The sequence below is a fragment of the Dermacentor andersoni genome, chromosome 10, assembly GCF_023375885.2.
Source record: "Dermacentor andersoni chromosome 10, qqDerAnde1_hic_scaffold, whole genome shotgun sequence".
Taxonomy (NCBI): domain Eukaryota; kingdom Metazoa; phylum Arthropoda; class Arachnida; order Ixodida; family Ixodidae; genus Dermacentor; species Dermacentor andersoni.
In genome coordinates this window covers 24,176,018-24,194,110 of record NC_092823.1, presented here as the reverse complement: position 1 = coordinate 24,194,110, position 18,093 = coordinate 24,176,018, and the positions used below count along the sequence as shown (strand labels likewise).

The window sequence follows — 18,093 nt, the reverse complement described above, 5'->3', positions numbered from 1 at the left end:
CTTTCTTCCTGGCGGCAAGGGTTAACCTTATTGGCTATCCTACCATGGGTACACCATATTTGGTTGTAGCAGCCGTGTCCGACTGGCATCGTGCAGACTTGTACGCAAGCTCTGCCGCGTCCCATCGTTGGGGTCCGTGCTGGGCGGTCGGCGCTGTTGCCGAACATACACATTTTAACGCGACAGCGTTAAGGAGCTCGTGTCGCAGAAAAGCCGGTGTCGTCGGCGTTGACCGTGAGCGATAAATCCCAGCAGGCACTTCATGAATAAAAAACAACTTGCAAGATGGGCTGGGTGGGAATCGAACCAGGGTCTCCGGAGTGTGAGACGGAGACGTTACCACTGAGCCTTTTTTTTTACCAGGCACGGAAGCGTTCTTTCTTCACAGCTTTTCTAACACACACACATACACAGAGAATTGCACATCTATAAAGTATTCATGTTTGCTGCAGGCGCTTCTGCCACACCTGCCATCGCTTGCTTAACTCATCTTCGCCGCCCAGCAGCGAACTTGTATACGCAAAAGCATGACAAAAGTGCGTCGCAGGTTTTGCGTTTTCTAGTGCTAAGACGTGATCAGTTCGGGATCTCCAAATTGCATACAAACCTAGCAATAACAGGGTTTCAACACTGTTGTTATTTTTGTAATCTTCCAGTGTCAGATAGTTTACGTTATCCCAATTTGGGTATATCTGCACGTCAAACACAATTCGTATGTTGTGCCAAAATAGTACTGCATTTGTACAAAACAAAAATACGTGCTGCAACGATTCTGGATAGGGACAGAGCGGGCAGTCCGTTGACCACGGCACGAAGAAACCCTTGTTACGTAGCCATGTTTTTACAGGTAGAACTTCGACATGTAACCTAACAAAGAAATCCTTAATCGCTGTTTTTACAGGATATTTTGGTAGACGCTTGAAAACGTCAGACTCCAGCTGGCTTCCAACACGAGACCGATATAGGGGTGGTGGGAATAGCATATCTATAGTGTTCCAGTACAGACTCTTCCGTTTTACATTTTTTAGGTACTCTTGAGAAAAACGCTGCTCGAAGAAGCGAGCTGCCTGCTCCACCTCTCTGTAGAATTTTAGGGTGCGGGCTCGTGGGACTCCTTGGGCACCTTCGATCCACTCGCTTAAATACCCCCCTCCTAATTGTTTGAAAGAATGTCATATAATATGATGGGTTTGGTTTTTGAAAAAAAAGGTACCTGTGAACTTTGAGTTTTACCTCTACGTTTACCAGCCCTAGGCCTCCCTTTGCCTTACTTAAGAATAAATTACTGCGCCTCATGCGCTCAAACCGTGACTCCCAAATATATGTTGCGCAAAATCTATGCACTCGATTCACCTGAGCCGGCAAACAGGGCATCATCTGCGCTGAGTACCATATAGCTGGAAAGAACACAGTGTTACACACAAAGGCTCCGTTCATAAGCGGGACCGTTCTCCCATGCCACTGTTGCACTTTTGCCGCGAGGGTACCACTTCGAATTGTATTTTGTCCATTCTGTATGTTGGCAGTATTAAAACACACACCGAGGTAGCTGATGATTTCAGACGTCCACTTCACCTCTAGGAAGGTGGTTGGCTTTAAGTCCCAGGCACCTAGCCATGCACCCGCGCACTTTTCTCGATTCACTTTAGCACCAGAAACTTTACAAAAATCCATGACATGCTGCACTCCTTGGCGGATTTCCTCTCTGGAGACACCCACAAGCGTAAAGTCGTCGGCGTAGGCGAGGACTTTCAGAGAAGTATCTGCGAAACTGAAGCCTGTTATGTTGCTGTCGTTCAGAATTGTTCGGCACAAGGGTTCTAAATACAGAGCAAAAGGAACTGGTGACATGGGGCATCCTTGCCTAACGGATCTGTTGAGCTGTATGGTGGGAGTTGTTTGTCCGTTGATTACCAGTCGCGTCGTCACTTGTCTGTAGCAGACACCAATATATTTTAGAAGTCGGTCCCCAACGTTGAAGGCCTTAAGCAAGTTGAAGAGAAAGTCATGTGTTACTCTATCGAAAGCCTTGCTCAGATCCACTTGCAAAATCGCTGCCCTGGATCCACCGACGGAGGTAGCTTCGCACAGTATCCTCATAGCATGCAGGTTATAACTGATGCGACGTCCTTTGATGCCATAAGATTGATGGTTGCCTATAACTGATCCGAGGGCAAAGTCCAGCCGTCTAGCTATAATTTAAGCAAGTATTTTGTAATCAGTCGTTAAAAGACTAATGGGGCGGAAATCGCTCACTGTCGGCACTTGCCTTGAATGCTTCTTCGGCAGTGAGACAGTAAGACCTCGTCGCATAGATGGCGGCAGTAATCCTCGTTTCAAAATGTCATCGTACACGTCGCGAAATATTGGGACTAATTCCGGTGAAAATTTCTTGTAAAAGGCAGTGCTGAGTCCATCTACCCCTGGTGATTTCCTTGGTTTTAGCTTCTGTATGGCCCATTCTATTTCGCTTTCTGATATACTCAACCGTTTGCTGTTTTGTCTCGTCATCTATGCAGTTTAACGTTGAGGCATACTTTTGCAAGAGTTCACGGTCGCATGTGTTACTTCCGTATTCGAAGAGGTCTTTGTATGCTTGAGTGAAGGCAGTCGCGATGTCATTCTGTGATTTGAGAATACTGTCCCCGCTCTGTATTGCTTCTATTCTGTTTTTCATGCCGCGCTGTCTTTCTTTTGTCTTGAAAATCTTGAGCGGTTCCTCATCTCTCTGCTGTGATTCCGTCCTAGACCGGATCATAGCGCCTTTATATTCCTTCTCCAAGATTGACAGCAGCTGGCCTTTGCACTCTTTGATATCTTCTGTGAGGGTACCCGGGTGACAGTTTTCGGCTTCGATTAGATTTTTGAGAGTTCGTATCAAGCTCAGCTTTTCGCTCTTCTTCAGTGCTGATTTTTCTTGTCCTTTTGAAAGTAGAAACATCTTACACTCTTCCTTTATGTCTTCCCACAATATCGCGTCTACCTTTCCTCCTTTCGTTTTTTCCTTGATTATATTCTTAATGCTGCCGAATATTTCTTTGTCATCCAGCAGACTCTCATTCAGCTTCCACAACTGCCACTCTTTGTGCCTCTTCCTTGTTATTTCATTTGCTTCAAATATGGCTGTAACAAATGCATGATCTGAGAATGCAACAGGTTGCACTTTATAACGCACGTTGTACGATGAGAGGTCGCTACACACGTAAAACCGATCAAGCCTTGAATGACAGTCCCCTTGCCAATGTGTAAAACCGTCATTATCTCCTGGCGCAAGCTCGGTAACATCTTGCAAGTCATAGTCTCTCAAAAGCTTCCTGAGCTCTGCTAGGCTGGTATCTGGAGATCGCTTTTTCGAACAGTCTGAAGCACGTAAAACACAATTAATGTCTCCGGCAAATATGGTACGGCATGGTGAGTCAAGATACTGCCTCAGGCCTGAAAAGAATTCTTTTCGTAGCGGTGCGTCATTCGGAGCACGAATTGACACAAGCTTGTATGGTTCATTCCGGTATATCAAATCCACACTACATACACGGCCGTTTCGGTCCTTGTCCCACTCGGGGTACACTAGTACCGCTGAGTGCTTCTTTACCAAAACTGCCGTCCCTCCACTGTAACCACAAGCAAGCGAAAAATGAAACGAGTAATGGTTGCGAACAAAGTGTTCAATCTCTTCCAACTGCACAATCGATGAAAGTTTTGTTTCCTGAATAAACGCAATGTCAACATTTTCTAGCAGTAGCAGATTTAGAAACCACTGCTTCCTCCTGCGTGCGACCAAGCTCACGCAGTTAAAGGTTGCTAGCTTTAAGTAAGCCATATTGATAAAACTGCCGATACTCCGGCCAATGATGCATACCTTTGAGGCGTGATCTTTACAGGTCACAAGGAGCGCTTGTGACGTTTTCATACGGGCGGTATCCGAGGAGCCGTGGTAATACGGTTCCTCTTCATGGCCGCTTTCGATTTTACTTTTTGCACCATGCTTCTCATCTCTGCAATGCTCCCTGATGTGCCTTCATCCTCGTCCGAACCAAGCTCAGGCATCCTTGTAGCCCTATTGCTTGCGTCCTCCGGCTCAGACTCCAGGGAGTGGTACGCCTCTGGCGTCTCCGCTTCCATGGGAAGGTACGGGGCTTCAGACGCCGCTGGCGTCTTGGCGCGTTCCGCTCCTAAGTCCGCAATCTCTGCTTCTGTCGCAGATATTGCGTCGTCAGACGCCACGGGCGTCTCCGGGCGTTCTAGTTCTGCTGGGTAGCTCACTTTAGACGCCGTCGGCGACTCCACAGGCACTGAAGGGCACGGAACTTGAAACACTACACTGCACTTTTCTTCGGGCTCCCCCGAGATTTTATCCATTGTTACAGAGACAACAGGTGATACAGCCTTCACTGGAAAGTCGGCCTCAGCTTCTTTTTGCGTGGTTGGTGTTGCAGGCTCAGGCACCCACGAGGAAAGATTAATGTTACGAGGCTGTAAAGTTTCTACAGCTTCATCCTCGTCCATGAGCGCATCTGTGTCGTCGTTCTCGCCGTCTTCCCGCGTCATGGTAGCGTAAGTTTTCCTGCAGTCGTCAGCTTCATGACCAAACTTGCGACATGCAGAACACCGCGGGATACGACAATCCTTTCTTATATGGCCCGATTTCTTACATCTCAGACACAGGGGTGGTCGTCCAGGCACAACTACAAGAGTGTTGCTGCCCTGAATACGAATCTGATGCGGAAGCGATTCGACAGTAAATCCGTGTTTCAGTCTCAAAATCACCGACCTAGATGAGGTTTGCGCTCCATTGAATTTTCCAGTCAGCCACCTTTCTCTACTGATTTCTTCAATTTTCCCATATGGTTCCAACGCTTTTCGAACGGCGTCGTCACTGATATGGTAAGGAAGCCACTGAAGTTTGACTCTCACCTGACTGTCGTTGGAATCGATGACAAGCATCTTTTACCTTTGATGCGCAGTTCCTTTGCATCTACGAGCACTTGTTTTGCGGCCATGGAATATGTCGCTAGCGCCCAGACATGATTCATCTGGAAGGCACCGATCGACGCTACATCCTTGACTACTTATAGGCGCTCAATTTCTTCTTCGAAATCGTTGATTCGGCAGGGCCTGGCAGACATATCACAATGAAGAAATACAGTGTTCAGGGAAGCGTTTCCAGTTGGCAGTTGGGGCAGAATAACCTTGTAATCCTCAGCAGATACAGTAGAACCACGGCCTGAAGCCGCTGACACCGCTCGGAGAGACCACATAATCCCAGCGTCCGACGCGCACGAGAGCCGACGAAGGAATGACGTTACCACTGAGCCACGAGTTCGATGCTTCAAAGCGGTACAAAAGCGCCTCTAGTGAACGCGGTGTTGCCTTACCGACGAAGGAATGACGTTACCACTGAGCCACGAGTTCGATGCTTCAAAGCGGTACAAAAGCGCCTCTATTGAACGCGGTGTTGCCTTACAGACGAGCTGTTTCTAACCCCCGTATTCATAAACGCGCCTTAACTTGAAGCCACGACTTGACTTGATCAAGTCCGCCATAAGGCAGCGCCTGACTTGAACGCGACTGAGACGGGCATTGCGTTTCATAGACGCTCCAGGTGCCTTCCTTCGTCAAGTCGTCGCCAAGTCACGGTGCGGCGCATCTGGGAGCGAGAGTACAATACTAACTCGAACAGAATATCTTTACTGTAGTCACACAAAATTACGCTAACCAAAAAGCGTTTGAAGTGCGCGTTCTGACCACCCAGAAACTCGAAAAGAAAAAAATAATCTCAGAGAAAATATAATCCAACGTGCGCAAATAGACGCTAGCATCCTAGCCAATCCACAGCAGCTCCCGCAGAGAAGCAAGCATGGAGTCAGGACTCGACGTTGCGTTCCATGCCTCTCGAAAACCGGCGCCGCGATTCACGGCAGAAGAAAAATCGATGTTGATAAGCTTCGTTAATAAGTACAAGAAAGTGCTAGAGTGCAAGAAAACAGATGTCGCGTCTCTGAGTGCGAAGACACAAGCATGGAAGCGGTTGTGCACGGAGTACAACGCCCAGCACGGCGTAACTGCTCGCGACTTCAAACAATTGAAGAAGTGCTGGGGAAACCTAAAACAGAAGTGGAAGGAAGAAAAGTCAGAAGAGAAGCGGAAGATTTTGAAGACAGGTAAGCGTTCTCAAAGCAATATGCTACACAGTTATTGCATAATTTTTTTAAGTGGAAATCCATAACAGCTTTTGTACGGTGACTTCATTGAGCGTATCAAACGCTGGCAAGCAACGCGTTCTGCGTCGTAGTCCCGAAGCGGCAATATATGACGGCGTTCGTAGGCAACGCGCTGTTGGACGCATGGCGTCGTAGAGTTGTATACACTCCAGGTGTTATGAAAACTTCGCAGAGGATATAGTGAAGCTTTTGAGAAGTCTTGTGTGTATTTAAAACGGTGCATAGCAGGCCCCTGGGACTTCGGAAGCATAGTTTCCTACAAACATTACTAGAGGGAACTCTGGCGCTGCAGTCGTTGTCCTACTATGGAAATGATGGGAAGTACATGGATTTGTCTGATCTTCGTGCTTGTGAATTCAGACGTTCTTGTGGCTTTGTATATTACGCTATATAAATGTTATTGTATATTTCAGCGCACTCTATATTCTTCGAAGTGCAGAAGACGCTGGGAACGCGTAGGATTGCTATTAATTGCAATGATTGAGCTTGTCCAGGTGGCCAAATCGAAACGCGCCAAGCGTGTCAACGCACTGGCGTGCCCACGATAAATTCATGAGGGTGTTTCATTCGCTTGTCGATACATGCGTCCGCGGCTTAATTGTTTCTATATCAGGCTTTTGTGCTAGAGTCCCTGTGTTGTAATCCTGCCGTAGGGCAATTCTAATGATGTTTATTTCATTATTTATTACGCTGCACACTGCTGAAAATGACGAGTTTACAAAGTCACAAGGCCGTTTGAGGCCAGAGGGACGAAGTTTAGGCAAATTCATGTATTCCCATAATGCCCATGCTGGTACAGCCGCTCCCATTGCAGCTCCCGTAGACACTAGCGCCAGAGTTCCCTCTAGTAATTTTCGTAGGAAACTCTATGTTCAGAAGGGTGTGAGAATCCCCTCATAGCACCTCAATGTCGTTGATGTATGAGTCGCACAAACATGTAAAGATTTATTCCATAATGACGTGTATCTGTACTAAAAGAACACGTTTATGTTTAGGAGGAGGACCAGCCCCTGCCGGCATGACTACAACGTCGGTTTTGGTGGGAGCTGTTGCGAGTCATATGGCCACTAGAATACGAAATGACGACGACTCGGACGGAGCAGTGTACCTGCCGCCGGTTCAAAGCGAACCAGTCATCCGGCTGCTACAGCCGATGATTACTGGCAACGACGTGCCTGTTTCACAATACTACGGTACAGTAATACCTACGTTGTGTCATTATGTATTTGAGTAATCACATTCCTGAGCCCAATGTCAGGTGGTTGCGATGAGCAAAAAGCATAAAGAAATTCACTCAATTTTGCCTGGCATATGTCGCATACGCTGCTTCTGTTATCTGACTAGTGTATTGTAGTTCTAATTGCTTTTCAATTAAAAAAAATGTGTACCAAAGAGCCAGTACTCGTACCATATTTACGTACGCATCCGAATGTTTCAGAAGTATTACATCAACTGCAAATCTCTTGATTAGTGATTTGGAATGCAAGCACTTGTCATATGATTATGTGCCACACTTTCCAGATAGAGAATTACGAGCTTTGAAACACGTGCAGCTTGGTGAACATTTCATTTTTATTGCCTTATCCTTACGCTTAGCTACCACTTCTTTACAGAAGAGCTGAGCAATCCTGACAGCCGGCTGCAAGATGCAGTAATGGAAACAGGAAATGACGGCACAACCACCCCGCAGCCTCCTGATTCAAATGAAATGCTTGGTGCGTGCGCAGCCAATGATGCCTCAAGCCAGCCACCCCATGCTCCTTGCAGTGCTGGTGCAAACTCCACCAGAAAAGACAGTGCGCCACTCGACGCTGTGCAGATTCCGGTTGCTACTACAAGACCATCTAGTAGCAGAATGGCGCTATTGGAAAAGACACTTTCGGAGGAAAACGACATTCGCGTCAATTTAATGCGCGAGGAGCATGAACTCCGAATGCGGATTTTGCAGGAGGACCACGATGACATATTAAAAAAAAGAGATGAAAAGCATAAATTAGAAATGGAGATTTTGCAAGCGCGAAAAGACGCAGAATTGCGTAAAGTGATGGTGTTACGCGAGCAATAGACGTGGAGTGAAGCGAGTGGCGTGCAAGGAAAACGGGGTGGGGGGGGGGGATGCACTCATGCTACCTCGGGAGGAGAGGGGAGCAAGCAGGTGCTGGTGCGAGTCTTTCATGCCAGATCGCGAAGGACAAAGAAATTACTGTGGGCTAGATGAGCTCCTGGGTCGCAGTTCTTACTTTCGAGGCCGTGTGCCGAAGTGCAATCAATCCAGCGAAAACACGGGGAACGCGGTAGGTGTAAATTTAAGACGATGAGCAAAACGAAAATATAAAAAAAGGATTGCGGGGGAGGGGGGGGGGGAGTTATACAGTAGAGAATCCCGCACTCTCCGCGTTGTTCATGCCTCTTTCACCAAAAGGGAAACCTACAGCGACACGTGAACCGGATAACACCACGGCGCTACCTTACATTCCTCCACAGACATTGAGTAGCACACCTATATTTTCAATTCTGCAAACTCGCCGCTAACAGACTCTCGATTGTTGCCTCGCCCACACGCCTTACCCCCTGTCCATTTTGAAAGCACCATACCTATGTGCACTGTGTCAAGAGAGCATATGTCACCTTGAAAAAATATAAGTCCACTTGTCGGAACGTTGGCTCCTGTTGTTATGCTGTTACCGAGTTGTTTGGGTCGTTGAAGTCAATGAAGCTTTTCATGCTATTTTTTTATTGGAGGAGATCACTCGTTTTTACATTTCTTGACCAGAGGTACCTTGGCGGATGGTACAGTGTACTACCTGTTCTCTCGATTTACTTTTACTGCAATAAAGATAAAATATGATATACGACTATTTTTTGAGCAAAAGTACGCTCATTTGTGCCAGTTATTACACGTTGCGTGGGACAGAATGAAAGAAGGACCAACGAAGTGCTTCGTTTCCCTTCCTCTCTCTCATCCAATCCCACGCACTGTTACTCAGCTTGCTTCTGGAGGTTCGGAAATAGCTGCAGTGAAGCGTATGCCCTTTGCTGCATACACAAGGTGCACTTATAATCTTCCTGCTGCACGAGAGCGGAGAGCTGGACTAGTTCATACCGTGAATATGTGCGGCACACCTAGCCTGCACTATATGAGGTTTACTAAATGTTTCAAAAAATACTAGCACTAAACACATATTTCTGTAAATCGTCACAGCGTGCACCATACTTCAGGAAAAGCTTCTCTCTATAAGAAGTTGCCGCGCCCGCATGCCGGACACATCGACTGCCACACGATCAATAGGTGGGAAATGTTCTTCACATGTGTTTCGTCCCATGCGTCTGCATCGACTGGTTGACGGATGATGCTCCGGTGGTTCGACTGGCTCGGGTTCTCTTCGAGACAGTGCCAAATTATGTAGAGCTGCACAAGCGGTAATGATGCTTGTAGCACTGCATGGCTTGTGTTGCAGTTTCATGTCCAAGCATGGGAAGCGTCGTTTCCAAACACCAAAAGCCCTCTCCACTGAGTTGCGCGTCTTGGTGTGGGCCTTGTTGTACCTGTAATAAAAAAAATAATGCAATTGCCTACTTGCACAGTGTGCGTGCTCAACACAATCAGCAATTTAATTAGTATACCTCTGTTTGTATTTGCTGCGTCAATATTGAGAGAATAGCAGTGTAGATTAGCTTTCTGATTCAGTTAACAAACGTGCTCTAACTTTAAAAGCAGCTTTTGCATTAGGGCGAATTTGGATTTAGTTACTTGCCTTCCTTCTGGAGTATTGGCTGAACCTGGGTCTGCAAGGGGGGTCATTAGGAATGGGAAACACGCATAGCCCATATTTCCAAGAAGAATTCCTGGCACCCGATGTTCTTCATAAAGAACTCGCACCCGGGAGTTGTCAAATATCCGGCTGTCATGTACAGACCCTGGCCAGCTTGCCACAACGTTGAAGAACTGTAGCTGTGGGCCCCCCACAACCTGCAGGAATGTTGCGCTATTATAAGAAACACCAACAGTTGGAAGTACCACCATCATATATCATGCACCAATGAACATAAAATCACGTATAAAACCTTAGACAGTTGAACATTTAACATATTTGAAGTTAGGCTATCTCTACAATATCGTTCGCAGTTCCCACACTAACTACAGCGAGCAAAAATAATCGGAAATTGGTAGATATTTGAGCTGGTAGCATATGAAATTGGTAGCTATTTATTATAATACTGTAGCACTAACAAAACAAATGAGGACAGAAGTCAAAGGTAACACACAGGCGCTGTGTGTTAGCTTGCATATACGGAGTTTCATAAATAAAGGCAAGAGCTTTGAGCGACATCGAATAATCACAGCCCTATCTATAGTGAAGCTGTTCGTTTAGAGCTGTTTGAGAATTCCGTTTGCCTATATATATATGACCTCGGTAACCTTCGCGATATAAATTTCTTTACCGCTTTGGTTCTTGTAGTGAAGCTGGAAAAATGAGCAAGTGCTCATTTTTCCAGCATTTTTCCGGGTGCGAGTTCTTTATGAAGAACATCGGGTGCCAGGAATTCTTCTTGGAGATATGCGCTATGCGTGTTTCCCATACAGGCACATAACAAGTGTTTAGCAATTAGTGTTCGGCCCCTACTAAACTCACACGCTTACAATATTTTTTGCGCATCACCCCTACGATGTCCTACATTTCTTCTAAAGCTCAGCTTTGCGAATGATTTTTTTTTACTTTTTTTCACAGCACCGTGACAAAGGCATGAAATGTTTTTAAAAACTTGTAGTCGCATTAACAGCGTTGATGTAAAGTGTTCTCTTCGAAAGTAGGAGCGGTATTAGGCAAACAATCTTTATTCATGCAATCGCTACCTTTCACGTTTACTCATGGCCTCCGTAAAAGATATATGCTATTTAGGTGAACATATCCGCCAGCCGCGGCCGACCAGATAAATTAGCAACGGCGCGCATCCAGCTGTCCGGTGACGGCAGTGGATACCTATCGGCGGGACGACGCCACTTGAAAATACACGCGAGAGCTTGTGCATACAACGAACGCGCGATAAACACAAGCAACCACACAACAGCATCTGCAAGCGGCGTCGCGTCGCCGTATCTGCTTTGTCGAAGCCGATAGCCTGTTCGCCACGCTGTACCCTCACCACGGTGACCTGCATGTCACTCAATCATTTCGTATTTCCCGCGGAGCGTCGGCCGATGTATCAAGGGGAGATAACATTTTCTGTCTCGAAATTGCGTCGTGCCGCCCATAGGTAGCCGCTGCCATCACTGGATCGAGGGACGTGCATCGTTGCTAATTTATCTGGTCGATCGCGCCTCGAAAGCAAGCTGAGAACTGTCCCTGCCGAAAGAGCATATGTATCATGCTCAGGCTCAGACGCGTCTGGAACGGCCACTCGATGTACGGCGTCCGAGTATAGGGCCGGAGGAAACGAGGAAACGCTGACGGATTGTATCGCGGAAAAAAATCTTACATAACGCCGGTTACTGTACTTTTTCCTCCACATTTATATTTCTGCGCAGTGCACATTCATCCTACTCGCGAAACTTCGATACTACAATCGTTGTTGTGAAGCACATGTTTAGTTGACTCAAAACTATTATATTCTCACAATGAATCGCTTGCAATTCTTACAATGCATCGGCCAAAAAGCAGTGCACTTACCTGAACATTCACAGAAAACACACCCTTGCGGTTGCGGTACACTTCAGCATCGTCACCACCGGGGCTTTTGATTCTCACATGTGTGCAATCAATACACCCGGTCACTCCGGGGAAGTGAGCAATCTCGTAAAAGTCCCGCATCACGCTGGACATTTGGGAGGCTCCTGGGAAACGAACAACCGCTCTGAACAGATGTCTGGCGATAAGCCGGGTCACTTTTTTCACGATGCGACAAACTGTAGGTTGCGACACGTTTACCAAGTCTCCAGCGACAATTTGGAAAGTACCAGCACCGTAAAACCGCAAGGTGACCAACAATTGCAGCATTGGTGGCAGCGGTAGTCCCCTATAGTCGTCGTTCGCTTCAATCGGCAGAAACGCCAGTAGTTCTCGGACTGTTCCCTTCGTGAAACGATATCGTGCGAAAAACATGTCGTCTTCATAGAATTCCATTGGGTTTCCTCTGTCGCACAACGATGGCCTTGGTACACACGGAAAAACATACGCAGCCCCGAATACAGCATCACAAGCTCTGCACGCAAACTGAAAGGCCGACAGTCTCTCCATAAGGCCGCGTCTCCTGAAGTACGCTGCGTCTCTGGGGAACGCTGCCATGCTTACGCCTTCGAAGACCGATTCAAGACTGCTTTCGACCAGACTTGATATTTTCGTCGACTTGACCGAGTCAAGCTCGCCGCAAGGGCGCGTCTCTAGTTAAGGAGGATCTCTGAAACGCGTTTGCGCTGTCTTGAGTCAATCGCAAGTCAAGTTCAAGTTAAGGCGCGTTTATGAATACGGGGGTTTTCTAAGGCTCAGGCGTGCGTCGCTTGCTCAGGCGCACATTTCGTTGTCGCGCCGAACGCTGCGTTGCTCGACGCTCACCGCTGCGCCGTAGCGCGTCTTACACCCCTTGGCGGGTCGACGGGAACGCTGTCGCGTTCCACTCTTGAAGGCGAAGCTTAAGTGTCCTCCAATTTTTCTTATGGCACCGTGAACTTTTGTTGTCTCTGATCGGTATCTGAAAAGATGCCACACCGAAGCACCGTTCCAGTTCTCCTTTCAGAGCAACGCTTCATCATTTCTCAAGAACTACGAGTCCACAGCAAAAACATACCAGTAAAGAAAGCTCTCTCCGTTGCAAGTGGCCAAGTGCTTCAAAGGCAAAATTATACCGCCATACAAAGCCTCGAATACAAATACGTCCAGCGGGGACTTCCTCTTAGACGAAATGACAAAAACCGAGCGCGATAGCTCTCGGAACTTACCATTATTGGCGACGCGACAATTTCAGTCCACCGAACACTAAATACAAACAGGGGCGTGATACCTGAGGACTTTCTCGGCTTGAGCGATGAACTGCTGGAGGGTTTCCAGGACAAAACGTGATTAAAGTACAAACAATCATCCGCAAAAATGAACAAATAGGCCCCACAGAACATGTTATGCTCACTTTGTGAACAAGCGTAGTGACTACCTCACTGGATGCAGAGTATAGGAGGTATGCACTGAGCTCGATCCGCGAGGCGGCGACAGTGTCGCTGGGGCAGCCGCGCCATGTTGACGGTCGGGGAGCATCGAAAAAAAATGGCAGCGGTCTTACTCGCGCGAACATCTGATCCCTATCTTTTGGCCCGCCGTTCGCTTTTTCTTATCCAGTAGCTGATATATAAGCAGGACGTTTCAGTGCCTCGTGCGCAGTGCTGTTCTACGTCTGCGTACAATGTTTACGTATCCGGACAGACCACGCTCCGGCGTGACCGTGCGTCAACTGAGCTTCGATGTCGCGGTGAACTGTGCTATGTTCGGATGCAGCAGTCACACAAGAAAGGAACTCGGTGATAGGAATATATTCAGATTGGGTTCCTCTCGACACGTGGTTATTTCTCTTCTTAACTGCAACTTTAATGTAAAAGAGCACAGCAGCTATGTGCTAGCATGCCTCTGCCAGGCCTGCCTTGCAGGCGCAGTGTGCCGCCAGCACCTCGTCGTTTTATTTTGCGAGAAGCCATAGTGCGAGTGGCTTTTCATCGAATGACTGTGATTGACAAACCTGGGAGGGCAAAAAAAAAAAAAAGACTGTTTTGGCAAGACCAGAATAATTGACGTAACATAAAAATTACGAAGGCTGTGTAAAATCAGTGTTTGGTTCTCAGGGGGGCGGGGTCTTTTTTTTTTTCATTGAAGCAAATTTAACGCTATCCTTTGACGACGGAAGTGGACAACGCGGAGTAAATTCCGTAATGAAGGCGACCATGTTACGCGAGCACTTTGACGCGCGGCTGCTGCACCCAGCCGCTCGCCAGATCATTGTGGCCTTATCGACTTGTAGGCTTTCGATTGCTTGCGGGTCGCGGAGCTCGTTGCATACGCAGTGTAATCCTTGATGTCTGCGACGTCCACGCGAGGCAGTAGTCCGACATCGCGCCGAAGCTGATGATATTTGAGTTCGAGCTGGTCGACACAGTCGCACGAGCGCACTTCGTTTTCATAACGCGATTTTTCTGGTTCACTCAACCCACGCACGTACGTGCTTAGGCCCATCGTTGACCTAAGACGTACTACTCGACAGCCAAGTCATAAAGGCACATTGAAAAGGTCGTTTGACGGTTCGTGCGTATCGGTGGGCCACTTGGCGACGCAGGCCTGCTCGCGCAGGCAGCGCGAACTTGCGACCGCAGTTATGGCAGCCTCCGCGGATGCCGCTAGCGCTCCTAGCGGATGACGTCATGTGCATACCTCCTATATAAATGTCAGATCATATATGCCGTACCCCAGACGATGTTTCAAATGTCAAAGGTTTGGACATGCTTGACATGCGTGCCGAGGACAATGGACTAAATACAGCTCCTATGATCACCAATCTGACAATTGCACTTCTTCCACACATTGCAATAACAGCAAAGGAGACCATCCAGCTTACTCGCGGTTTTGCCCTTGCTGGTAAAGAAAACGACGAAATTGCACTAACTCTTCAAGAAAAAATCTCGTTCTTAGAAGCAAGAGAGCGACTGTCATACCTTTCGCGCAGTTATGCCGATCTGACGCACGTGCGGGCAGTGTCACAGAGGCCTGAGGAATCCTCGGAGCCCACGCATAGTGGTCCCGCAGTGACCCCTCCCGCCCCGTGGTTGAAGCAGCCAGTGCTGCGCCATCCTCTTGAAAGCCCTTGCAGACACAAATCCCCCAGGGCCATGAAATCAACATTATCCAAAGGCCCAAGACACGTGTCGCGGCGCCCAACTCTTGGTCCTCCAGCGCCTCAGAGAGAGCGATGGTGGTCGATGCAAAAACCCCGGGGTCGTCGACGCCGAAGGACAAGCACTCGCTTTAGCGCGGTAAGGACAAGTCCCAATAACCATGTAAGTAAGAAAGCAATAACCAAAATGTTATCACTATTTTGTATTAGCCTTCTTTAGATCTATGTCAGCTAACATCTTTCTTATCTCTTATTCACTTGTAATGCCGTTTTCTACCTTTCCGTTTCAACATGGCTTTTATTATCCGTAGGACTTTCAGAGAACTCTAATGCAATTTACGTGACATCAAAGGCATGTTAAGCAACTTCTATTATGTGGCATTGTGCTTACGGGAAAGAACCCTAGGCGAAAAAAGACTTTTTTAAGGTTTAACTGTCGCCCAGCGCAACCATACTCAGGAAAACTCGCTTGCGGGTGGTATAGCCATTGCTGTCACTACAAAACCATCACCATTTAACCAATATACATTTCACCGCAGTCGCATTTTACTGTAAGAAATCTGGGGCCGTGTTCTGAAACGTTCGCCTTCCGCGAGACTATCCCCTTGGCCACACCACCTCGAATGGGGCGCGCTTATTGGCTGTTTTGGCAAAACGGAAAATGAACTAGGGCCATCTATTAGTTCCTGTCTACCTCATTTTAACGTCACGGATTTGTTGGGTGCTCCGGACATATATTAAATAAACGAAGACGTCTTTTGACGCTCGGCTGCTGGAGGGGTCTTGTAGAGGCTAGAGAGGTGGTAGTTTACAGAAGCCTTCTTGATTACGTGTTACAAGTCTTGTTTCCCAGCGATTATTTGTTGATTACTGGTGGTGTTCTGTATTGTGTTGCCTTGTCGAAGTGACAAGTGTCGGAAACAGTGTTTTGGAGCAGCTTACAGCAGCACCATGAACAACGCACTGTTCGCGCGGGTTCTCGCGCGACGGCGGGAACGACATACCCGCCCCAACCGTGCCGCGTTCGCCATGACGCCAGAAGCTTTTCGGCGGCACTGCGGAATGACGAAAAGTGCCGTCCGGCTGCGTAGCAGTGATCTCGCACACTGGCTGGAACCTCAGGTTCTTCGCAACAGGCAGCTTTCCAGTCGGCAGCGAGGCGACGATTGACCTGTCGCAGTCGTTTGTGAGCCGGTGCATCGCGAAAGTCGCGCGAGCCATTGTTGTCGTTGCGAAGGAGCGAGGATGGGTGGCCTTCCCACGCACCGCCAGAGGGCGAGCAGCAATCAAGCAAGGATTCTTGCAGCACGGCAGGCTCGGCGGCGTGATTAGGTGGGTGGGTGGCACATTCATCGCCATTGTCGCCCCGAAGCTCCCTCCTGCGCAGAAGGCAACGCACTGGTGCCGGAAGGGGTATTTCGCCCTCAATGCAATGGTGGAAATTTTAAAACGAAACTGCACCTATAATGGAGCAACAATTAATGGACATTCATTGGCATCACCGTCACACTATTGTCTGCAATGTGTTTCAGGTGTGTGACTCGGTCATGAAGGTACTGTACGTTGACCCGCGGTTCGCTGGCTCATAACCCGACGCGCACGTGTGGCGATACGCGTCGCCTCGCAGGCGCATCGTCAGCGGCCCCATTGCCGTCCAAGACAGAGAGTACCTGCTGGGTGAGTAGTAACAAAGTTGCTTTGAAAATAAAACAGTACGGGGTGCGTGTGTATGTTGTCCTATATTGTGCAAGACGTCAGAAATAGTATGAGTGCTATCTGTATTTGTGCAGGCGACAGTGCTTATCCCTTAGAGCCATGGCTCTTGGCGCCTTCGCCCGGCCACGCTGCCCTCCACACAGCGGAAGGACGTTACAACGCTGCCCAAGCTTCCACAAGGTCAGCGTTGGAGCACTGCATTGGCGTCATGAAGAGCCGCTTCTGATGCCTGCAGCGTCACCGCACCTTACATTACGGCCCCCAAAAAGGCAGCAACAATTGTGGCAGCGTGTGCGGCACTGCATAATCTGTGCATTGACGCAGATGTGCCGCATATGCGCCGCGTGTACCCTGAAGGCGACGACCACGACGGCGATCCTCCGCACGCCTCAGCACCTCGAGCCAGGCGGGCACTATATTTGCGCGGAAGGGCAGCACGTGCAAGGCAAATTGCAATACTCTTATTGCTCGTAACCAGCACTTACAGAGAGCAGTCTGTCATGCACGTCGCCTGCAAGGGTTGGCTGTCGCTGTTTTTTGAGCAACATGCAGGTATTCGCACTCTTAGCATGTTCTTCTGTAACGTATGCTGCCTAACCTTGCGGTTGCCATAAGCTATCACTTGTCCTTCTTCACTGAAGTGTCGGTGGTTTTGTGCTAGCAGGTCCCATGTGCTGACGTATGAAATTCTGCGCTAGAATTGCGCGTGCTTTTGTGCCAGACGTGGCCATGTGCTGACACTTGCTCTGCGCTAGAAGTGTGTGTCGTCTTGTGGCTGTTGCTGCCTCCCCTTGCTGCTACTATGTGCTGACACTTGTCCTGAATTAGAAGTGTGTGTGGCTTTGTGCCAGACGCTCCTAGGTGCTGAAACTTGTTCTGCGCTGGGAGTATTTGTGCTTTTGTTGCTGCCTCCCCTGACTGCTCCCACGTGCCGACACCTGCCGCCATCCCCTGCATTGGAAGTGTGCACGCCATTTTGGCAGTTGGTTCTTCCCCTTTGCTTACACGTGCTGCCTTCGTCTACTGCATTACAAGCGTGTGTGGTATTGCGGCAGTTGCTGCATCGCCTGACTTTCACGTGCCGACATGTCCTTCTTGTGATAGAGATGTCTCTTTGTGTTGATGTTTCTGGGTTTGCTTTAAAGGGTACCTTCTTGTGCACTTTCTAGGCATTGGCTTGTGCTGGTCAGCATTGCCTTGTGCTGGCTGCAGCCTTGTTCAACAGGCCTTGCGGAATGCAAGGGTCGAAGCTAAAATAATGTGTTCTGTCTGTCGTGCAACTGGCATCCTT

General features: G+C 48.3%; 2 protein-coding genes across 2 annotated transcripts; both read right to left on the bottom strand.

Moving 5' to 3' along the window:
• Positions 1-437: 437 nt before the first annotated feature.
• LOC129381913 (uncharacterized) lies at positions 438-1,474 on the bottom strand. Its single transcript, XM_072284643.1, is given in 2 exon segments — positions 438-1,197; positions 1,199-1,474. Coding segments are annotated over 2 exon segments (999 nt in total). The 5' UTR covers positions 1,438-1,474.
• A 6,928-nt stretch (positions 1,475-8,402) lies between these two features.
• Positions 8,403-12,501, bottom strand: LOC126518992 (putative nuclease HARBI1). The gene is made up of 3 exons (XM_050168609.3): positions 11,891-12,501; positions 9,977-10,191; positions 8,403-9,767 (listed from the first exon to the last, which is right to left on the bottom strand). The coding sequence occupies exons 1-3, from the start codon at positions 12,455-12,457 to the stop codon at positions 9,437-9,439; spliced, it is 1,113 nt and encodes a 370-aa protein (XP_050024566.2). The 5' UTR covers positions 12,458-12,501; the 3' UTR covers positions 8,403-9,436.
• Positions 12,502-18,093: the final 5,592 nt, after the last annotated feature.